The 24,757-nt window shown below is 39.5% G+C and overlaps 1 protein-coding gene across 1 annotated transcript in view; it reads left to right on the forward strand.

Annotated features, from left to right (window-relative positions):
* Positions 1–24,757, forward strand: part of LOC120299171 (prickle-like protein 2) — a 143,239-nt gene that overhangs the window by 115,126 nt on the left and 3,356 nt on the right. The window contains 3 exon segments of the mRNA XM_039323687.1: positions 297–434; positions 2,367–2,570; positions 11,547–11,733. Coding sequence (XP_039179621.1) covers positions 297–434; positions 2,367–2,570; positions 11,547–11,733 — 529 coding nt within the window.

Raw genomic sequence — 24,757 nt, forward strand, 5'->3', positions numbered from 1 at the left:
GTTACAACAAGTATCGTAGGGAGTTTGCTGGGAGGGGGAGTGAATAACTTGTGAAAAATGACCATTTTGTAGCTGGTCTTCCCCACCATGGTAATCATTTTAAGAATAGGTAAGTATCTCACAGTAGTAATTTTGTGTTCATGTCTATCACCTATGTTCCCACAATGTCAGATGTTGTTATGACCCTCAGATATGATCTAATCCTGATTAAAAAAAAATAATCTTGCACTTTTGAGAGAAAAAGTAAGAACCACTGCTTTTAATGAAAAAAAAAATGATTGCTGCTTGATGTCTAGGTTCGATACTGTAACTCCCTGGATGAAGAGGAAAAGAGAGAACTCAAACTTTTCAGCAACCAGAGGAAGAGAGAGAACTTGGGCAGAGGCAATGTCCGGCCATTCCCCGTCACCATGACAGGAGCCATTTGCGAACAGGTAGAATTACTACTACTACTACTACTACTACTACTACTACTACTACTACTACTACTACTACTACTACTACTACTACTACTTCTTCTTCTTCTTCTTCTTCTTCTTCTTCTTCTCCTTTCCCTCCTCCTCTACTTCCTCTTCTTCCTCTTCCTCCTCCCCCTTCTACTACTACCATGACATCAAAGCGGCTATGCACTGTGAGATATGAAAAGCCATAGCAATACATTATGGCAGCAAAAGACTTACTCTTCACTTTAACCTTGCAAAAAATTCTTACTCATTAAAAATATCCCCAGGGGTAGGAAAATTAGAGGTGTGTGGCAGAGTGTTAGTTTAAGGCTGCTAATAGCCAGCTGCAAAAACAGTTTCTCTTGCATAATCCCCAGGGAAAAGGTTGCTTAGGGGGTGCATTGCTAGGCCAGAAAACCATTTGGAAGGCAAAGGAGAAAAGGAACGTGTACATCAATTTGAGAAAGACTATTACACGTAGCATTATGCATCAGCATATGCAGAGGAGTGTTTTAGGTATCCTATGGAAACCAAACAGACTTTGTAGAGGAACCCTGAAACAAAATTGGGAGTGCAGGATACTGTTTTCCACATTTTTGCATTACAAATTGCAACACTGAGTGTTGACAGTTTGCGTTTCAGATCTGATTAACATGTTTATATTTAGCAGCAGCGTGGTAAAAAACCATGTAATAAGATCATTCCAAATCTTACTTTCAATACATAAGTTTCCAATTCCCAATCTGTGAGAAAAATATTAATCAAATATGTGCAATGATCCCTAGAGTGGATACCACAGTTTAAATTGCTAAGTATTTCCAAGCTATCGTCTCAGTAAATGTGCAGTGAGAAAGATATCAGAGGTTTTTCTCTGGAGGCCATTCATACCACCCGTCAAGAATTGAATAAATTACAGCGCTTCATGCCTTCTAGTACCTTCTGTTTCCAAGATGTAAATATTTAATGTTAAAAGTTCAACCCACAATCTGAGATTGAAAGTACTGTGGTTTTATTTATTCGCCACATGTAGAAGTCTCTAACCTAAATCAGTTAGAGGCTGGATTCACACAACCCTATTAACCAGGTCACTAGTTTGTTTTAACCTTAGATTATTTTTATTATTTTATTTTAGAGTTAGCACATTATGTGAACCTGGTCGATTTGGTTAATTCAATTTTCCAGGCAAATCCAGAAAGCAACCAGTTAATCACATGGTGTCAATTCTATGAGAATGGAACATAATTCTCCTACTTCTCCACTTTTTGGGGGGAGGCAAATATGCTAGACCAAAAGGTGCTATTTCCAAAAGGCAAATAGACTTTCTTGATATTTTTTTCTTTTGAAAACATTTCACTTCTCATCCAAGAAACTTCTTCAGTTCTTGGATGAGAAGCGAAAATTTTAAAAGGAAAAAAAAAAACAAGACAGTCCAGTTGTCTTTTAGAATAGCACCTTTGGGACGATCATGATCTGGATGATTGAGAATCTCCATGGAAATATGGTAGACAACTCTCAATTTTCTTGATTTTTGTGTTAGATCAAAGGAAACCTGTCCCAACATCCTCTCTAAGGGAAGAATAGCAGAATGGAGTCAGAATCTACCATTCTTACTCCTGTTTGCTTACTTTGAACTGTACCCATATAGGAACAGGTTGAGGAGTGAATAAGCATTAATCATTTCATAGTAGATGGGAGCTGGAAAGACCTTCTGCAGTCTGTCACAATTGCTTTTGTACCACCACAATCCCTATAATACTGTAATTGGAGAGAGGCTTGACTTGTGAATAACTAGAAGAGAAATTTGCTGATTTTTTATCAGTGCTTCAATTCAGCTTTTTTCGGATGCTGTCATTATTCAGTGTTTCTCGCCTGGAAGAATTGTCAGAGAAAGGCCCTCTTTAATTTTTATATTTATCTTAACAGTGTGGAGGCCAAATCAATGGAGGCGACATAGCCGTCTTTGCATCCAGAGCAGGCCATGGGGTGTGCTGGCATCCATCATGCTTTATATGTAGCGTTTGCAATGAGCTGTTGGTGGATCTTATCTATTTCTATCAAGAAGGGAAGATTTATTGTGGCCGGCACCATGCAGAATGCCTCAAACCTCGATGTGCAGCCTGTGATGAGGTAAGATCAGTCAGGCATATTCGTTACTGGGAAAGGGGGCTTGAATAAGTGGGTAAATCATGTCAGGGATCATGTGTTAGGCAGTAAATCAGTCTAGGCTTCCAGATTTGCCTTGCCAGTTTATCTTTGCATCTTGTGGTTTGCAAATGATGAAATGTCTTAGAGCTGCTCTACATATCAGCTGCAGTAGACACTTTTGGTTCTGACAGCCCATCCAGGTTTTCATTGCTAAACAGTTCTCCACCCCCCACCCCCCCACCCTGCTGCTGCCTGGCCCTGTTTTCTTATGTAAGGTAAGACTCCCACTGCTAACCACTCTTCTCTGGAACAGCCATTGCTCTCAAAGAATAAAAACATAATTGAACCCGTTGCTTTTCTTTTTCCCCCCTTCTACAGCTGCCTGTCTGCAGGTAGGAGGTGAAAGAGCAGGGAGAATTGCAGTACATTTGGATGAACTTTCTAAAATAAATTTAGGAAGAAGAGTTAATTGTACTCCCATTTTATTACTGGAGTGTACTACAATAGCTTCATATCCTGGTTATTCTCAAATGATGCGACTGGAAGTTCAAACCTGTTGAGATAACAGACTGTCACAAAAGATTCCCCTTGCAATTACTGCTTGTGAAATAGCAATAGCATTTATATACTGCTTTACAGCACTCTCTGGGAGGTTTACATTGTCAGCATATTGGCCCCAATAATCTGGCTCCTTATTTTAAGATCCCAGGAAGGATGGAAGACTGAGTCAACCTTGAGCTCCTCCTGTCAGGATCGAACTACAGGCTGTGGGGGAAAAACCTGAAAAGAAACCCTGTATAACATAAGCATTTAAGGAAATTATGCATTGTTGCTGTAGTTCCGTAACTTGAGAAGATACAGCTTCTGCTACACATACACAGCTATGAACCGAGAGAACAAAATGGTGTCTTGATTACGATGCAAAACAAGCCACTGAGAAGACATGAATTCATTTGTTTATCAAATTTCTCACACAAAATATCTCACACGAAGGAACACTGGGCAGCATACAACAATTACAACAATAAATATATAAAGACACTTATTAAAAAAACATCTCTGGAGAAGAAAAATGTGGGTAGTGTGGCTTGTCTACATTTAAAACTTTCCCCATAAAATAAAGAGCCTGTGTCCTTTATTGGATTCATGAATTGATGCAGAAGCTGATAGAACTTTTGTGTTTGATGCCTGCTGGAAGTTCTTTTAAGGTACTAAAAGTAACAAGAATGTTGCTTCCTCCTGTGTCTTTTTAGATAGGAAGCAGAGCAATTGTTACAATGTGGGACAGGCTATTTGTGCATGCTGATCTTTGCAGGGTGCTTCGGTTTTACCACCACTCATTAGAGTTTTACAATTAAGGTTTTGGATGAGTATTTGTGTTTATCTGCCTGCCTGCCTGCCTTTTCTTTCTGTGAATCTCTACACTGAACATCTTGGCAAATGTTCTTTTAATTATCTTTCCCCAAATCAGTCAACTAACTTAACATATGGAATGCGTGGATGGCTATTGTTCACTTTCTCTTAGTTTTCTCTTTATTTTCCATGTTTTCCCTAGGAAGTGTATCATCATAGTCTTGTTTTCATGCCTCTTTTATCTGCTTTCCTGAGAGCAACATAAGGCTAGGTGTGGCCTAGATCTATCTGTCATCTTTTCTTTGTCTGTTTCACAAAAATTATTTGAAGCTTTAACAAAGCTCTTTTGTAAATCCAGGATAAAAAAATTATCCAGGTCACTCTCTTGTTATTTGTATATCACTTTTCATTATTAAAACATCAGCTGCTTTCTTTAGTGCGTCCAGTGTAATATCCATATCATTTTTTTTACAGAAATCCACATTAATTCCTTTGAGTTTCCTCCAGTGACAATGTTTAAAGTTGTACTTAAAAAAAAAAGAATTCAAAACAAAAGCATTTTCCAACACAAAGGATTTTTTGTAATTATTTACAAAATCTTACTTCAAATTTATCTGGCCCCTTGATCCATTTGTAACTTTTTAAGATTAGAGTTTTTAATCATCGTTTTGCTGTTTATTCCACCTCAACACCCCCCCCCAATAATTTAAATCCTTAAACTTATATTTAAAACTTATTTCGCTAAAGATTGAAGGTTAACTAATTTACCTGAAAATCAGTTAACAAGCAGTTTCCAAAAGTGATTAGAAAAGGAGGTATGCAATCTTAATGTCCTTTCAAAGGGTGCCAACAGCAGTTTGAGCAAGATGGCAATTCCCTCATTGGTTTTAAATGGGGAGAAACCACAGTCATGCAGTCTCCTCTCAAGGAATAGCTGTCTGGAGCACTTGTAGTTGACCTCAAGACCTCTCCTTATCTAGAGAGGAATTATCAAAAAGCCCATGTAGTCACCAGCTCTTCATTCCCTCATGGTCGTCTTTTCTTTAGCGGAGCCATCTTTCAGTTCACCATTTCTTCCCCAGAAGTTGCAGCCTCTTGTTTCTTTGGGTGATCAAATAGATATCTCTAAACTCTAAATAACCAGCAGTCAGGGTACACAAGCTTACATGTAGTCATCACAACTAATAACCATTGCTGGTTTAATGATAGAGAAAAATGCCTATAATACAAAATGTTCTTTATCATATGGAGTTGTGTGCTGACATTAGCAAGGGCCAAATTTAGAGTTAAATCTATGCAAAAGGTCCAATCAGAGAAAGCTTTCTGGCTTTGACATTTGGTCTTGAATTTCTCATTTCAAAATGCAGTTCCCTATTAATCACACAGCAGTGGTCCTCATTAGCTTGCAATTGCAAATGCTTGAGTCCCCCTTCTCTCCCCCCCCATTGCTGTCCCCCCCCTCGCCTGCCTTGGAGATGTATAAGCCCTAACCACAGTCAGGGCTTGTATCCTGGGAAGTCCATCTTGGTCTTCTCTTATTACAGGAGCATGTTTTCCACTTTCTACGTTCCATTTGCTAAACAAGGAATATGCCATTTCAAGTTAAATGTTATCCTTGAACCATATATATGTATGTATGTATGTATGTATGTGTATGTATGTATGTATGTATATGTATGTATGTCTTTGGTTGTTCGGGTTTTCTCCCGCGTAAAATTGGAAGTGTCTTGGCGACGTTTCGACGAAGTCCCATTCGTCATCTTCAGGCTGGTGTTTTCAGCTTCGTGCTTTGAGCAGCAATGTGTGGTCTTAGCTGTTTATTCCTTTTAACTGCCAGTGGGGGTATGAACTGATTGGGTGGGAGCTTGGCTGTGTTCTGATTGGGTGGAGGTGTGTTCTGAATGGTTAGGGGCTTGGCTGTGCTCTGATTGGCTGGGGGAGTGTTCTGTTTGGTTGTGCTCAGGTTAGTCTGAGTTGCAGAGGGGTTTAAGATTTTGGGCTGCCTTGCTATTTTTTGGCTTCGCGTTCGTGGTCGTGCCTCCTCTTCATGGAGGGTGTCAGTTTGCTTCATGTATGGATTGGAGGGGTTTAAAGTGGCTAATGATGCAGCTGTGGTCTGGCTTCTGGTTTGTGGTCGTGCCTCGTCATCGGTGTGGCTTTGGGTTTGTTTTTTGCGTGGATGTGTGGTGGTGACATCCTGTGTGGTTTTTGTGAGTGTGGGTCTGGTATCATTTTTTGTGTTAGGGAGTCGTTTGTCAATAAGGGCGGGTTTCCAAATGGCTGGTAGGCGGGAGGTATCATCTCGCTTGTTCATGCTGTGTGGGCGTTTTTCTATCTCGATGGCTTCTCTGATTATTCTGTTATTAAAATGTTCACTTTTGGCAATGGTTCTGGTATTTTTAAAGTCAATTTCATGTCCTGTGGCTTTAAGGTGTTGGACCAGGGAAGATGTTGGTTCCTCTTTTTTGACTGAGTTCTTATGTTCTTCAATGCGTGCACTTATTCTTCTGTTGGTTTGTCCGATGTATGTGGTGGGACAAGTGGTGCATGGGATTTCGTATACTCCTTGATTTTCTAATTCAATTTTATCTTTGGGGTTTCTAAGGATGGTGGATATTTTTCTGTTTGTGCAGAATGCTGTTTTGATGTTGTGTTTATGGAGGATCTTACTGATTCTGTCTGTGGTGCCTTTTATGTATGGGAGGAGGGCTTTGCCGTTTTCTTGTTCTTTGTCTTGGATTTTAGTGGGGGTTTCTTTTTGGATTAGGTTTGTAATCTTATTTCTATGGAATCCATTGGATGTTAGTACATTGGTGAGAGTGTGTAGTTCGGTTTTTAGGTGTTGTTCGTCAGCTAAGCGTTTTGTTCTGGAGATGAGTGTCTTGGCTACAGAGTTGATCTGTGCTGGGTGGTGGTGTGAGAGAGCGTGCAGATAGCGGTTTGTGTGTGTTTTCTTCTGGTAGATGGTGTGTCCTAGGGAGCCATTGGATTTCTTGTAGACTAAGACATCCAGGAAGGGAAGTTGGTTGTTAGTTCTGTTTCCATGGTGAACTATATTTTGGGGTGTAGGCTGTTGAGGTGTGTGAGGAAGTTGTCCAGTTTTTCTTTCCCATGTGGCCAGATTATGAAGGTGTCGTCTATGTATCTGAGCCAGAGTTTGGGTTTGTGATCCGATTTTTCTAGAGCTTGGGTTTCAAAGTGTTCCATGTAGAGGTTGGCAATGACAGGTGAGAGGGGTGATCCCATGGGTGCTCCTTCTGTTTGTTTGTATTTTTGTCCATTATAGATGAAGTATGTGTTGGATAGGCAGTGGTTGGTCAGATCTAAGATGTGTTTGGGGGGGTTATATTTGTTTTGGATAGCTGTCAAGGCTTCTTTGATAGGCACTTGGGTGAAGAGGGATATGACATCGAAGCTCATGAGTAGGTCGCTGGGCTGTAAGTTTTGTTTCTTTATGATCTCTATAAACTGGAATGAGTTTTTTACGTGTGAGGTGATGGATTCTGCATAGGGCTGTAGTTGTTTGGCGAGAAATTTGGCTAGGTTTTGTAGAGGTGAGCCTATGGAGCTGACTATAGGTCTGAGTGGGGTTCCTTCTTTGTGTATCTTGGGGAGACCATAGAGTTTGGGGCATCTGGATGATTTCTCTCTGGGAATGATTCTTTGCTGGATCTCTTCGCTAATGGGGGAGGCTTTTATTTTGGATCTGGTGGTTTTTTCCAGGTAGGTGGTGGGATCTGTATTTAGGGGTTTGTATGTGGAGTCTTGGAGTAGGTTGGTTAATTTGGTTTGGTAGTCAGATGTGTTCATAACCACCGTGGCGTTGCCCTTGTCTGCTGGTAGGATTATTATGCTGGTGTCTTCTTTCAGGTTACGTAGTGCTGTCTGTTCCTCTTTGGGTAAGTTGCTTTTGGGTGGCTTGCTGGTGCAGAGGATGTTGGTGATTTCGAGTCTGATTCTGTTGGCGTCGTCGGGGTTGATTTTGGTCAGGCTGGTTTCAACTCCACATATAATGGTTTCAGTGGGGATGTGTTTGGGAGCGACTGCAAAGTTGAATCCTTTGGAAAGGACATTGGTTTCGGCTTTGGTGAGGATCCTATCTGAGATGTTATGCACTGTTTGTTTCATGTGTGGCTGTGAGGGAGGAGGGGTTTGTTTCTGGCGTTCTTGTAGTCTTCGGAGTTTGTTGGTGTGTGTATCTGTCTTGAGGGTGGTCTGTGTTTCGGCTCTCCAGACGGCGAGTTGTTTGGATTTGTCCCAAAGTGCGGGGTGGATCTTGTTGCTGAGTTTGAGGTAGAGTATGAGGAGATCTTTGTTAATTCGGTCTAGGAGGAATCTTTTTGTGTGAAGTTCATTTCTGATTAGGGCCAATTCTGTTCTTTTCAGGATCCGTTTGGTGGCTGCAGAGTTGGAGTGGAATTTCAGTTGGAAACGTGGGGATTAGATTTTGATCTCGGCAGTTGCGTAGGAATGCGAGGTCGCATAAAATGGAAGCTCTTTGGACTTCAAGTTTTTCATAGGTCCTGGTCAGATGGTGGATTTCCTCCCCGTAGAGGTTCAATATTTGTTTTCTGAGGTTTTCGCGGGTATTTGTATGTAGGTCTTTGGTTGTTCAGGTTTTCTCCTGCGTAAAATTGGAAGTGTCTTGGCGACGTTTCGACGAAGTCCCATTCGTCATCTTCAGGCTGGTGTTTTCAGCTTCGTGCTTCGAGCAGCAATGACACCAACATAATAATCCTACCAGCAGACAAGGGCAACGCCACGGTGGTTATGAACACATCTGACTACCAAACCAAATTAACCAACCTACTCCAAGACTCCACCTACAAACCCCTAAATACAGATCCCACCACCTACATATATATACACACACACATACATACACACACACACCGCCATTTCCACAGCAACTACACACACACACACACCGCCATTTCCATAGCAACTACATAATCTGTTTATGCTGCAGAGGCAGAAAAAGAAGCCGAGACAGAAGAGTCTTGAGGCAGCCCAACTGTGAAAAAAACAAGCCAAATAGATGACAGGAGATCAAGGTCTGCAGAAGCAAATAATACATTCGATAGTTTTACAGAGGAATCATTGAGCCTGATATTTGTCCTTCTATAGCTGTCTGGTTTGGTACAGCAACCAAACAGCACAGATGCAGACTCCAACAGATGGTTAGAACTGCAGAAAGAATAATTGCAAACACCCTGCCTTCCATAGAAAACCCTCAGAAGGAGGGTGAAAAAGTATCTACAGACCATTGCACCTCCTGGATATAAACCATTTCAGCTCTTCCCCACGGGACAGCACTATAAGGCATTGACAAGAAGCAATGGATGGAAACTAATCAAGGAGAGAAGCAACCTAGAATGAAGGAGAAATTTCCTGACAGTTAGAACAATTAATCAGTGGAACAACCTGCCTCCAGAAGTTGTGAATGCTCCAACACTGGAAGTTTTTAAGAAGAGACTGGACAGCCATTTGTCTGAAATGGTCTAGGGCAGGGCTTTTCAACCTTTTCACCCATTGTACCACTTTTAGGACATGGCAACATCCAAGTACCACCAGTCGCTTAGCAAGGTGTCAAAAACTTAATGACCAAAAAAAAAAGAAAAAAAGTGATAAAGTACAGGTAGTCCTCGGCTTACAACAGTTCACTTAGTGACTGTTCAAAGTTACAATGACACTGAAAAAAGTACCCCCAAGGCACAGCTGAGCAAGACACCTGCCTGCCCACCCGGCAACGCTCTTCCTCCTGTCCGAGGTGTTCATTGTTGTGAGCATTTCTGTTGAGGATTGGCAGCAGGGGTGGGGGGTGTTTGGTTTTTATTCCCCCTTTCTACTGGGTGGTTGCACAGGTTTGCTCACTTCATATGACCCTGGGACGCTGTGACCGTCATAAATATGAATCAATTGCCAAGCATCTGAATGTAAATCGGAGGACCCTGGGGATGCTGCAACATTCCAGCTGATTGGTGCTTCTTCAAGGCTCAGCAGAAGCACCAGGATCAGCGCTGAGCTCCAGCTGGAGCATGGCGCTGATCCTGGTGCTTCCACTGAGCCCTGACAGCCCTGCAGCTCCAGCCATCTCTCGCTCAGGCTTGTGCGGTGCTGCCACAGGTTCAGCTCATTCCCTCCCCCACTACCACTTTTCTAGGATGGTCGCGTACCACCTGCCAGGTGCCAATGTACCACAGGTGGTACCCGTACCACTGGTTGAAAAGCCCTGATCTAGGGTTTCCTGCCTGCCTGAGCAGGGGGTTGGACTAGATGACCTCCAAGGTTCCTTCCAACTCTATTATTATTATTATTATTATTATTATTATTATTATCATCGCACAGTCAGCCAGATGTTCAGACTGGATTTGGCATTTTGTCTACCTATCGAGTCCTTACCCAGGACCTGGGATAGGCAGATGTGGATGTTTGATGGTATTACAGATATCGTCGCAGGATGGAAGCAGTTCCTAATAAGGCCGCCTTTTGCAATTGACTAATAGCGAATTTGTCAATGCCAATGGTGTTCAAGTGGTGCTCCAGTTGTTTTGGGATTGCACCCAAGGAGCCTATGACTATTGGTACTACCCTTGCTTGCTTTTGCCACAGTCTTTCTATTTCTATTTGTAGGTCTTTGTATTTTGTTATCTTCTCCAGTTCTTTCTCGTCTATTCTGCTGTCTCCAGGCACTGCCACGTCCACTATCCAGACTTTTTTGTCTTTCTTATCGACAATTGTTAAGTCTGGGGTGTTATGTTGCAGGTGCTTGTCTGTTTGAATTCTGAAGTCCCAGAGCAGTTTAATTTTATCATTTTCTATGACTTTCTCTATTTTATGATCCCACCAGTTTTTGCTTACAGGCAAATGATATTTTTTGCAGATCTTCCAATGCACCATTGTTGCTACTTTGTCATGCCGCTGCTTGTAATCAGTTTGTGCAATCTTCTTGCAACAGCTTACCAAGTGGTCCACTGTTTCTTCAGCTTCTTTGCATAGGCGGCACTTACTGTCTGTTGCTGTCTTCTCAATTTTGACTTTGTATGCATTTGTCCTTAAGGCTTGGTCTTGTGCAGCCAGAATTAGTCCCTCGGTCTCTTTCTTCAATTTTCCTGCTCTTAGCCATTGCCAGGTTTTATTGTTATCTGCTTTCCCAGCTATTTTTTTCATGTATTGGCCATGTAGTGCTTTGTCTTCCCATGCCTCTATTCTGTTCTTCATTTGGTCTTTCTTGAAGGCCAGTTTGGTCTCATTATTATTATTATTATTATTATTATTATTATTATTATTATTATACCAAAACAATTTTACACAGGGACAGTTTTTTTCACTCTGCTGAACACTTATTTCTCACAGTCTTGCCTAATGTCTTTGAATACTTACCCATGTACTGTGGCTGTGGTATTATTATTTATCCTTATTATCTTCTTTACTCCCCTCTTTGTTGTTGTTGTTGTTGTTGTTGTTGTTGTTATGCTTTGCATGTACACTGAGAGCTTCTGTACCGGAGACAAATTCCTTGTGTGTCTAATCAATTTGAATTCTCAATCCAGTTCAATTCAATACATATGAACAAATCCTGAGTCCTCTTTTTGTCTTTTACAGATTATCTTTGCTGACGAATGCACAGAAGCAGAAGGAAGGCATTGGCACATGAAGCACTTTTGCTGTTTTGAATGTGAAACTGTGCTGGGCGGCCAGCGATACATCATGAAGGAAGGGCGTCCGTATTGCTGCAACTGCTTTGAGTCCTTGTATGCAGAGTACTGTGACACCTGCGCTCAGCACATCGGTAAGGGAGCCGTTTAGAAATGCCACCTTTCGCTGCCAGTTGGCTGGCTTGAAATAGGAAAGGCTCAGTCCTTGATGTGAAAAAAGAACCACAGCTTTTGTGTGCAGAACCCAAAACATGATAGGACCTGTCAATATACCGTTGCATTATATTGTTGAAGGTGATGTGTAGGCTAGCGGTTGAAACGGTTTTGTTTTAAAAGTACATGACAGGCCCTGGCATTTGTCTCTGTCAAGCTTGCAGTAACTCCTTGGCAGATGTACCTAGCTGGGTCTGCAGTCTGAATCAGCTGAAGCCAGTGCCAGCTGATCAGCTGAAGCCAGTGCCAGCCATGCTGGGTCTCCTTGTTGCATCAATTCAAAGAAGCCATAGATGTTTCCAACCCTCTCAGAGAAAAAAAAGAGAAGAAGGAGGAAGAAGAGATGGTCAAACAAGTGAGCAAGGAATAAACATGATTCGAAAGAAGATGGCATGTCCAACCCATAATAGCAATTCCATTATTATTGTGCTCAGAAAATATTTTGCTGCTATTCAGAAGCCAGCTGTGAAGTAAAGGTTACTCTGCATTTAGGAGGGAGGGAGGAAGGAAGGTTTTTTTTAAAGTAGGTGATACAAGCCTGACAAAAGCTAAATGGTAAATCCCAATTCAAACCAAATTCCCTAAAGCTAAGGTTTGAAATACTTGAACACAGGTCTCTCTGCCCCCCCTTTTTTCCTGTGATTCTTAGAGGCTCACAACCAAATGCAGTGACACACTGTTCATCGTCACAATATCCCAGTGTGGGATAGAAAGGAAACAAGGACACTTGTTAAAACCTGCCTGCTGAAGATAGTAACAAAAGGATTATTCCAACCCCATTTCTTCCAGTGAAGTGATTTATCACTGTCCCACTTATTCCAACATTTGGCAAGAAGAAATTGCCCGCCTCTACCCTTTCTTTTATATAACATGGCTTGAGAAAGCTTTTCATTTCTTTGGCAAAAATGTCCAGTTCTAGGTCTGGTCCATTAGAATTCCACTGAAGAACTAGAAGGCCTGTGACTGAATGTTTTAGCGTTCTGAATTAGCAGCCATTTTCTAAGATAGCACTGACGTTATAGACATGGGGAGTTGCTTGTACTGTATTTAACTTATGGGGCCATCTAGCTCAGTATCACTGACACAGACTAGCAGCTGTTTCCAAATTGTCAAGTAGGAGTATTTCTAAGCTTGCTTGGAGACTTCAGGGATTAAGGCTGGGACCTTCTACAACTATATTCTGCCACTGACCCTATGGTCCCTCCATTGGAGCATATGATTATGAAGACAAACTCAGCCAACTTCATTATAAGTGAACTGAAGACGCTTCTTGGATGAGAAGCGAAACACCTTCAGGCATAAGCAAAAAAAAAAAAAAAATCCAGTTGCCTTTTGAAAAGGGACAACTTTGGGACAACCATGACCTGGATGACTGAGAATCTCCATAGAGATTTAGTTGATGGAAAATTGGTGTCGTGGTTTTCTGCCCATCTGAGCTATCTAATATTCAAAAGCAATTACATTCAAGTTACCCCATCCTGGGCTAATGGGAAGGAAGAAGGAGGTTGCGATGAAGTACCATCCTTCTAGCAACATGCCTAGCCACTGGAAGAAATGCATCGGCAATCATTGCCCAAGATTAAGTGAAACCCAACTGTCTGAATAACAACCAACGTTTTCCCTCTATTGGTTGACAAAAAATGGTAGAATGTGTTTCTGCTTTCCCAGATCCTTGATATAGCTTTGTAAATGCACATTGTTCCTGTGTTTCATTCCTTCTGTCTATTGCACATAATCATTATCCTTTTTAAAGTCTCTTTACAAACAACTATGTTTTGTTTTTCAGTTCCTTGATTGTTGATTAGCAATGGGCGGTGGGTTTTTGAAGTTATATATGTTGTATTCATTCCAAAACAGATTTCCAGTGATACTGGTTGTGTGTGATACACCTATGTTAAGAGACAGAAAAAAAGGTTTTAATGAGTGACTGAATAGTATACTGTTTAGATGGCATAGATCAGTGTTTCTCAACCTTGGCAACTTTAAGAGATGTGGACTTCAACTCCCAGAATTCTCCAGCTAGCAGCTGGCTGCTGGCTGGGGAATTCTGGGAGTTGAAGTCCACATCTCAAACTTGCCAAGGTTGAGAAAACTGGCATAGATTATTTGTAGTGAAGAACGAGGGAAGAGTGGGGTTGGGTTAGTACATGTTTGATCTGCCTGCTGCTGAAAGAGCATAAAATGTTACAGCATTTCAAAATGACTGAAAAGCACCAGAAATCCTACGTCTAAATATATTACCTTACACCTGGGAGCAAGAGTCAATTAAGCATGTCTAACTAGCCGGATAATTTAGGAACACATAATGGTGAGAAGGGGAAAAAAAAACATCCTTATGCTAAATCTTTCCGCTATTAGAATTGAGACAAGCTATAATTATGTTATTAAAATAAAACATAAATATCACCAATTTCACCTATTTGGAATAATGGTTGCCTCTAAATTGTTTCAAAAATAACCCTTTTCCCCAGAAATATGAACACACATTATCATGAGGATGCCTGCTTTATTTGCCAGAATGACTAAAGCTGTAGTCTAGCAACATGCTGCAAGTTCCACCCCTTTTATGCATGTATGCAGTATTGCAGGGCATGTAGAAAAGAGGCGGGGCTTGCATCACAATGCTGTACCTCTACTTTTTTCATTCTGCCCCACCCTCAGTCCCTGTGGATGCCACTCTACACTCTGCTATATATATAAAAAAAATGCACACACATTTCAGTGAGAAACTTTTTATCACCAGCCACCATGTTTCTGTTGAAGGTATAGAAACCAAATTTTACAGAGACATCAAGGAATTTGAGTTGGCAATTCAAAATTGCTCCATGCAATTTTTTGAATAATGTTATGTCTACTGGCACGGTGGCCTAGCAAAAACTGAGCAGCCTTAATAGATTGTGAATTTAATCTGAATTAAAATCAACCCTCAGTTAACTCAGACTTGCTGTCAATATAGTGACTCAGTACTTTGTGTTATGGTGTTTTTATGTGTGTGCACCTTAGACTCCTGGTGACTTTTTGGATAAGTCCCTGAAGTTTTGTTGGCAAGATTTTCAGAAGTGGCTTCCATTGCCTACTTTCAAGGGCTGAGAGAGAGTGACTGGCTATCCTATCCTCTTTTGCCAACTTGATGGTTGAAAGTCACTACAATTATAGTCCAAGATAGCAGAGCACAGGTTTTACGCTACCTGTTTTTTTCCACGACTGTTGAGAATTTAATGAACTGAAACTAATTGTGAAATAGTGGATAATAGTACAGCCCACCTGAAGAATTAAAGGGTAGACATTTCCTTAGAATCATTGAACAGGATATTTTTAAGCAGATAGTCATTATAAATATTTGTTTTAGGTGCAAAAACAGCTTTCAGCCTTTTCTAATACTTTATTTCTTAGTTCATCCTCAAAATATCTTCTATCACCAATTTATTTTTTTCAAAACAAGGAACACCTGATTTGCAGCAAAATATAACAAATTTTTATTGTGTGTTAGTGTGTGTATGTGTCTCCTACGGATGAGGGTTAGTGTGGTATAGTCGTGCTGGCCTGGAAGTGAGGAACCCCAGGTTCTTGTCCTCCCTTAGGGTTAGAAGCCAACTTGGGGACAATTTATTTTCTCTTAGCCAGAGAAAACATCTATCTACCAAGTTTCACTGAACCAGCATGGTAAATTATAATCCATAATTTCAATAAAAGGATTGCCATTTTGCAGTGGATTGTTATGGATGGATGGATGGATGATCATTCACTCCAGTTTTTTTTAATCATCCTTCTTCAGATCCTTTATGCAGGCATGTCAAACTCGCGATGTCACGTGACATATCGTGACTTTTTCCCCATTGTCGGCAAAGGGGTGGGCGCGGTTTCGGCATGATGCAGCCAGCCCGCGGGCTGGCAGTTTGACATGCCTGCTTTATGGAGTATTATCTTGCAATATAAAGAGGACTGAATATCCTATTCACACTGAGCTATCCAATTGGTAGTGTAAATTCTCAGAAGGGTCTGCCACAATGGGAAAAGAATGCAAGAGAGATCAGACTAAATATGTTCTTCTACAGAAGGAAACGGCAACATACGTCAGTATTCTCTGTCAAGAAAACCAAAACCATGTCAGTATTCCCTGCCAAAAAAACAAAACCAAATGATTTTGATAATGGAAAATGAGACTTATACACCAGGTCATAAGATTCCCAACAAGGTACTAGACAGGAACAGAATATAATTACGAAAAGTCTTGGTACTTATTATATGGCTTTGCTATTATAAGCCATAAGAACATCCAGCTATATATGTGCCAGAGCCAAAACACAAGTTTGATGCTACAGAGATATGTACATTAATACATTGGTATGTGAAACATCAGAACCTTAGAGAATGGACTGGATCCCTTCCCGTTGAGCATCAGATCTACTATGGATAAGAATATCATACAGAAATGGAGAAGCCATTATTATTTACAGAAGGTTATCAGTTGAGCTCAGATACACCCCCCACCAAAATAATAAAATGACTTCAATAAGTGCAAAGTAAGCTAAAAAATGTTATGATGATCCAGGTCTGTTCTTTATCCACAAATGTGGAGAATGGTACTATCTTCTCCAGCATTTCACTACCAACGAAGAAAAAAAATATGTTCCAAAATAACTTTCACAATTTAGAGCCCATGCAAAAGTGATGAAGTTTGTTTGGAACTTAGTAATTCATTAGCTTTTTAATTCAAGACCATACTGATATACTTCGTTATATAGTCTTTCATTCCTCCCTTTTTTTTTGCATCCTCTCCTTTACCTTTCTACTTTTCACCTTTTAGATTTTTTAAAAAATCCTATTCATGTTATGTTCCTATTCATATTATTAAAGTTCATATTGGGCCTGTAGGAAAATCCATATTCAGCTGAAACTTTCAGTTCTGGACAGTTAATATGTGAGGTACAGGACTAGCCAAATGAAATAATTAGAAATGCTTTATTGTGCAACCTACGCTGGAACATTTCAGGACTGAATTGTGGTTTGGATCCCTCTTTTGCTGTAAGAAAAGAAGTAACATAAAACCATGGCCATTAACATTATTTGTATTAAATCTTTGCATATGCTAGAGGAAGTAATACATTATTATTCATCTGTTTTGACTATCTGTCTCCTGTTCTTAGGAGCTTGCCAACAATCTTTCTCCCATTTAGAGGAAAATAAGAAAAACTGACAAATTAAGGTTGGGCAAATATTCATTAAAATTAATGCTACTGGAAAGTTCACTTAATTTATGGACCATCTAAAAATACTTGATCCTTTGTACCCTAATTTGTGAGATTCTTACGTTATTATCAGGGATAAAAGCTTATTTCTAGATAGTTAGTTCATTTCTTGAACTTACAGGCTTTGGATTTAGCTGTTTTCCATTTTATTTATTGAATTTATACACTGCCCTATCACTGTCAAGTGACTTTCTTGAACAGTGGACTTAATAATAGTAGTAGTAGTAGTAGTAATAGGCTCCTTGGGTGCAATCCCAAAACAACTGGAGCACCACTTGAACACCATTGGCATTGATAAATTCTCTATTAGTCAACTGCAAAAGGTGGCCTTACTAGGAACTGCTTCCATCCTCCGACGATATCTGTAATACCATCAAACATCCACATCTGCCTATCCCAGGTCCTGGGTAAGGACTCGATAGGTAGACAAAATGCCAAATCCAGTCTGAACATCTGGCTGACTGTGCGATGATCCATAATAATAATAATAATAGTAGTAGTAGTAGTAGTAGTAGTAGTAGTAGTAGTAGTAGTAGTAGTAGTAGTAGTAAAGTTGGAAGGGACCTTGGAGGTCATTTAGTCCAACCCCTTGCTCAGGCAGGAAAGCATATACCATTTCGGACAAATGGCTGTCCAGTCTCTTTTTTTTTTTTTATTGAAAAATTTTAAAAAGTTTTTACAAAAAACAGAAAACAACAATACAACGACAAAAAAGAACAAGATTAGACAAGACAAAACAAGCCTCCCCCAACCCTCCCCAAACCACCCACACCCTCCCCCCCCCGGAGCTTCCCAGAGCAGAATATAGGCTTAATTAAAAAAGTTAAAAAAAATTGTATAAAAAGAAAAAAAAAAGAAAAAAGAAAAATTAACAATAGAATATATATATATATATATATATATATAAATAAAAATTATAAAAAAGCTAAATAATGTTTTTTATATCCAATTTAAATTGTATAAACTTTATCCATTTGTCCCAAACAGCAAAAAATTTCTCTTGCGATTGTTCTTTTAAGAAAGCCGAAATCTTTGCCATTTCCGCCAAGTAAGATACTTTAAAAAACCACTCCTGCAAGGTAGGCAAAGATTCCTTCTTCCAGTATTGTCCTACTAACAACCTTGCGGCTGTGATCAGATTCAACATCAATATAACCTCCTTTGCATCGCAATCAGTAACTATACCTAACAAAAATAATTGTGGAGTAAATTTTACCCTCTTTCTAAAGATTCTCTGAATATTCCACCATATCTTAATCCAAAAAGCTTTTATATTTTTACACGACCACCAAATATGATAATAGGTGGCGTCCAAACAACCACATCTCCAACATTTAGGCTGTAGGTCAGGATACATGAGAGACATTTTTTGTGGATCAAGGTGCCATCTATAAAACATTTTATAAAAATTCTCCCTTAAATTCTGGGCTTGTGTAAATTTAACATTCCTCACCCAGATAATTTCCCAGATATCCAGTGGAACTGGTTCTCCAAAATTCTGCACCCATTTAATCATACAATCTTTAATTAATTTTGATTCTGAATCCAGTTCCACTAGAACCCCATAAATTCTCTTAATATGGGTTTGTCTTTGATCCTTTACTTGCTTAAAAAGATTTTCATCTTCTCTAAGAAAACCCACCTTACGATCCAACTTCCATCTATCTGCTAATTGTCTATATTGAAACCAAGAATAAGTAATATTTTCATGTACTAACTCTTCCAATAATTTTAACTGCCAGTTATGTCCATCCCATCTAAGTAATTGTGTATAAGACACCGTATCCATTTTAACACCTCTCCTTATGCCCTCTATCGCATGCCAAGGTCTAGCCCATAGTGGTATTTTAAAATCACTTTTATAATATTTTCTCCAAACCCTAAGTAAAGAAGTTCTTATAATATGAGATTTAAAAACCTGATCCACTTTCTTATTAAATATTAAATAGGCATGCCAACCGAAAAGTAAATCCCATCCCTCCAGATGGAGTATCTCCAAATTTGTTAAATTTACCCAATCACTAATTAATGTTAAAGCCACCGCATCGTGGTATAATTTCAAATTCGGTACCTTGAGTCCACCTCTCTCACGGGAATCTTGCATGATTTTAAACTTTACCCTTGGTTTTTTCCCTGCCCAAATAAATTTATTAATACCTGTCTGCCATTCGTTTAAATTAATCTCATTCTTCAAAATCGGTAACATTTGAAACAAAAAGAGAAACTTGGGTAGGACATTCATTTTAATCACTGCAATTCTTCCCATGAGAGATAGCTGCAACTTCTCCCAATTCCTCAAGTCTTTCTGTATCCTAACCCACAACTTTTCATAATTATTCTTAAACAGTTTTGCATTAGAAACAGATAAAATAACCCCCAGGTATTTTACCTTATTAACAATTTCAAAACCAGTCAGATTAGCCAAAATTTGTTTATCCCGAGTAGTCATATTTTTAGGTAATATCTTAGTCTTATTAACATTGACCTTGAAACCCGAAACCAGTCCATATTGATGAATCAGCTGCAATAACATTACTACAGAATAAATAGGTTGAGACAAAGTAACCACCAAATCATCTGCAAAAGCTCTCAACTTATATTCTTTTTTGTTAACTTCTATTCCTTTTATTTCCTGCGACCCTCGAATCTTGATCAACAAAATTTCCAATGTTAAAACAAACAATAACGGCGACAATGGACATTCCTGTCTAGTACCTTTCTCTATTGTAAAAACCTCTGACAAACCCCCATTAACAATAAGTTGTGCCGTTTGTTTTTGATATATTGCAGTAAAAGCTTGTAATATTTTTTCACCAAAATTCATCTCTTCAATTACTCGTAACATAAAATACCAATTCAGTTGATCAAAAGCTTTTTCAGCGTCTAAAAATATCAACCCTGCAGGAATTTGGTTATTCTTGTCCAAATATTCTAGTAAATTAATAATTTGTCTAGCATTATTTTTCATATATCTACCAGTTATAAAACCAGATTGGTCCCTTTGTATGAGGTGGTGCACAACCCTCATGAGCCTATTAGCTAATATTTTTGCAAAAATCTTATAATCAACATTTAAGAGAGATATAGGTCTGTAATTCTTTAGTAAAGTAAGGTCTTGGTCCTCTTTTGGAATCAAAGATATAAAAGCACTGCGCCATGACGGAGGGATCTCTGAACCCTGTAAAATACTATTTAAAAGGTCAGCTAATGGTTGTATCATCTCTTCCATTAAAGTTTTATAATAAACAGATGTCAAGCTATCCACACCCGGTGCTTTCCCTAATTTCAATTGTTTAATTACTATCGCAATTTCCTCATTAGTAATTAAACCATTAATTTCATGTTTCTGATCTTCTGTCAATTTAGGGAAATTAGCCTCACTTAAATATTTGTTTATATCTAGAGTTTGTACATTAGTAGATTTATATAGTTTTTGATAGTAATCTAAAAAAGATTTCTTAATCAATTCCTTCTGGTACACTAATTTACCCTTATAATTTATTTTATCTATTATTCTCTGTCTCTGTTTCTTTCTTAATTGGTAAGCCAACCATCTCCCTGGTTTATTGGCATTGCAAAATGTATTTTGTTTCATAAACAATAAGTTAGTTGCAGATTGATCTGCCATCAACATATTAAATTGTGTTCTTAGCAACTTTATAGATTCTTTAATCTTTTCATCTAAAGGAGTTAAAATCAAAGCCTTTTCTTTTAATTTAATCTCATCTTCCAATTCTTTACGTTTCTGAATCTGCTTTTGTCTATGAAAATTATTCATTTTTATCAAGATCCCACGCATAAATGCTTTACTTGCATCCCATTACCATTGACATTGGTGTCCCCTTGTACATATTCAAAGCAAAATAGTCCTTTAAACACTCCTTTAACTTTGAACATTCTTTTCTTGTCTAAATAAATTTTCATTCACCCTCCAGGATCTTCTCTCCTCTTTTTCTTGAATCAGCTCCATCCAGACTGGACTATGATCCGTCAACGACCTAGGAAAAATCTTTACATTCTTTACCTTATTATATAAATCCGTTGTAATAAAAAAAATCAATCCTTGAAAAGGATTGATGTCTATCTGAAAAAAAGGTGAAGTCTCTCTCCTCTTGATTACGTTCCCGCCAATAGTCTCTCAATTCCCAGTCTTCTTTCATATCAAAAAAGGCTTTAGGTAATTTAGCCTATTTAAAAAGAGGAGAAGAACCTTTCTTGTCCCTTTGTGTGTCTAAGACACCATTCCAATCCCCCATTAATATCACGGATCTATAATCCAGCGAGATTATTTTCTGATGTAACAGTCTATAAAATTGTTCCTGTTGTTGATTTGGTGCGTAAAGTCCCACTATGAGTATTTTCTTACTATATAAACCAAGTTCAATCATTACATAACTTTCTTGGGGGTCTGATTCTACCAGACAAACTGGTAAGTTTTGCTTAACATAAATAACCACTCCCCCTTTCTTCCCAGGAGCAGGAGATACAAAATGAGATCCCAGACGGGCATTAGCTAAATACTTTTGATCTTTAAGTAGGATATGAGTTTCCTACATCGTTGTTATGTTGTTTTAAGTAGTGAAAGATTTTCTTTCTTTTCTGAGGGGAATTAAGACCGTTAACATTCCAGGTCAGAAACTTTGCCATCTCCCTTAACCAGGAGCCTGGAGAAGACTGCCTGAAGATCTGCCATTGCTGTATGTGTTGCAGAACTCTTGGGTCTTGCTCCTCCCACCGGCAATGAGGCACTTTCCAAAGAAGATTCTTTAGTTTCTTTCTTTTGTTGCTCCTTTTCCTTACGTCTATGTGCTGCACGGGTCATCCTCTGCTCTTTAACCTCTGTTTGACGTTGCCATTCCAGTTGTAACTTCCCGGCAGAGATCAGACCTAATGCTTCAGATTGTTGTTCCAGCTCTTTACCACTCAAAGGTTTCTGAACAGATGACGCTGAGCCTGCACCCAGGACCGTATTATAAAACTCTTTAGCTTTAGCAACCGTATTCAACCTATAACGCATCCCCGCATGGCTCAGAGCGATACCCATCGGAATCTCCCATCTTAGCTCATTAGCTAAGAAAGCAAAGTCTTTCCTGTTTCTTAAAATTTTAGATGGAATTTCCTTTAAAATAATAACATCTTGAGCAGCAATCTGGAATCTCTTGTTATAAAAAGCTTGTATGATTTCATTACGCAGGGATCTCTTTGTAAAATAAATCACCACATCTCTAGGCAAATTCTTCTGCTTTGCAATCCAAGAATTAACTCTATAAATTTTTTCCACTTCTCTGCGTAATTCATCTTTATCCATATTCAAAGCAACAGCTAGGTCATTAAGCACCATCTCTGTCAAATCTTGATTCATGTCCTCCTTCAGACCTCTGATTCTCAAAGCATATTCCATTTCTCTATACTGGGACATAAGAATATCCTCTTGTGAAATCTCCATCTTCCTTTCCATATCTTGAAATTTATCCTCAAAAAAATCAACTTTATCTGCGACTTCCTCCACCCTCGAGTCCAACTTCACCACCATGGAGGCCAGGCCTGATAAGGCTGTAACTATATCTTGCCTCAAAATAGTATTATTATCCTCTAATAACTCCTTCATTTCCTTCATTTCCTCTTTGCTTTCAGATTTGATCTGTAGAAAAAGCTGCTTCATTTCATCCCTAATTTGGGATACAGCATTTCCCATTATGTCTTTAATCTCTTGTGCAGACAGGCCTGGCAAAGGAGGGGAGGGTGGGGGCTGCGCTGGTGGAACAGGTTTAAGTTGTTGTTGCACAGTTAAAGTTGTGGGAGAGGAAACCACCTTGGATAGTATAGAAGGCGGTTGTCTCTTTGAAGCCATTTTTCAAAACAAAATTATCTCTTTCCTTCTTTCCAAAAAAAAAGAAAAGGGAAATAATAATTAAGAAAAAAAACAAAAATACTGTAATCCTTAAGATTCCAAAAAGAAAAAAAAATCAAAAAAGGAGTCCAAAGCTCACTCAAGAAGAAAGAAAAAGGAAAGTAGAAAGAGAAAATCAAAAACAATCATTTAAGTCCATTTCCTTCCAGAGAAATAAGAACAAAGAGAAAAGAAAAAAAAACGAGCATTTTCAAAACGCCATCTTAATTGCTCTCTCCGTACCAGCAAAAAGAAACAAAGGAAAAAAAGACCAAAATTAATTAAAAAGGAAAAGTAAAATACTAAACTCTAAAAGAACATCCTTTAAACCGCCCTGTCCGCTTCAAAAGTAACTCACCGAAACTCTTTAATCGCGGAGGTGGAAGCGACGTTTCCTTTTGCTTCCGAAGAAGCAAAAACAGCTGGGAGACGGAGATAGGCAGGAGCTCTGAGGGAGCGCTCCGTCTCCCCCCTCAAAGAAAAAATCCAGAGGGGGTTCGGAGGTTCTACCTCTACTCCTGCAGTCTCTACCCCTTCCCTTTGCCCGGGAAGGGGATTCCGAACCGCGGGCCAGCTGGTGAACGCTGCGCTCCGCGGATCTGACGCCGTCCCAGGAGGACGACTACAAGGTAGCCGCCATCATCGCCGCTGCCTACCGGAAGCTCCCCGTCCAGTCTCTTCTTTAAAGCTTCCAGTGTTGGAGCGTTCACAACTTCTGGAGACAGGTTGTTCCACTGATTAATTGTTCTGACTGTCAGGAAGTTTCTCCTTAGTTCTAGGTTGCTTCTCTCCTTGATTAGTTTCCACCCGTTGCTTCTTGTCCTGCCTTCAGGCGCTTTGGAAAATAGCTTGATTCCCTCTTCTTTGTGGCAGCCCCTGAGATATTGGAATACTGCTATCATGTCCCCCCTCGTCATTCTCTTCGTTAAACTAGACATACCCAATTCCAGCAACCGTTCCTTATATGTTTTAGCCTCCAGTCCCCTAATCATCTTTGTTGCTCTTCTCTGTACTCTTTCTAGAGTCTCAACATCTTTTTTACATCATGGTGACCAAAACTGGATGCAGTATTCCAAGTGTGGCCTTACCAAGGCATTGAAGAGTGGTATTAATACTTCATGTGATCTTGATTCTATCCCTCTGTTAATGCAGCCTAGCACTGTGTTGGCCTTTTTGGCAGCTGCAGCACACTGCTGGCTCATATTTAGGTGATTGTCTACTAGGACTGCGAGGTCCCTCTCACAGTTACTACTATTGAGCAAGGTGCCACATATGCTGTACTTGTGCATTTGGTTTTTCTTGCCTAAATGTAGAACCTTGCTTTTTTCACCACTGAATTTCATTTTGTTAGATAGTGCCCAGTGTTCAAGTCTGTCCAGATCCTTCTGTATCTTAAGCCTGTCTTCTGGAGTGTTGGCTATTCCTGCCAGCTTGGTGTCGTCTGCAAATTTGATGAGTTCCCCATCTATCCCTTTGTCCAAATCATTGATGAAGATGTTGAAGAGCACTGGGCCCAGAACAGAGCCCTGGGGCACCCCACTACACATTTCCTTCCATGTAGATGCGGTTCCATTGAGGACCACTCACTGAGTACGGCCGGTCAGCCAGCTACGGATCCATCTGGTGGTAATTCTGTCTACCCCACATTTTGCTATCTTATCAAGTAGTAGGTTGTGATCTACTTTATCAAATGCCTTACTGAAGTCCAAGTAAATTATGTCCACAGCATTCCTTTGATCCACTAATTTTGTCACTTGGTCAAAGAATGCAATAAGATTTGTCTGGCATGATCTATTTTTGACAAAC

This window comes from Crotalus tigris, unplaced genomic scaffold, assembly GCF_016545835.1.
Source record: "Crotalus tigris isolate CLP2741 ecotype Arizona unplaced genomic scaffold, ASM1654583v1 scf7180000024281.4978605, whole genome shotgun sequence".
Classification (NCBI taxonomy): domain Eukaryota; kingdom Metazoa; phylum Chordata; class Lepidosauria; order Squamata; family Viperidae; genus Crotalus; species Crotalus tigris.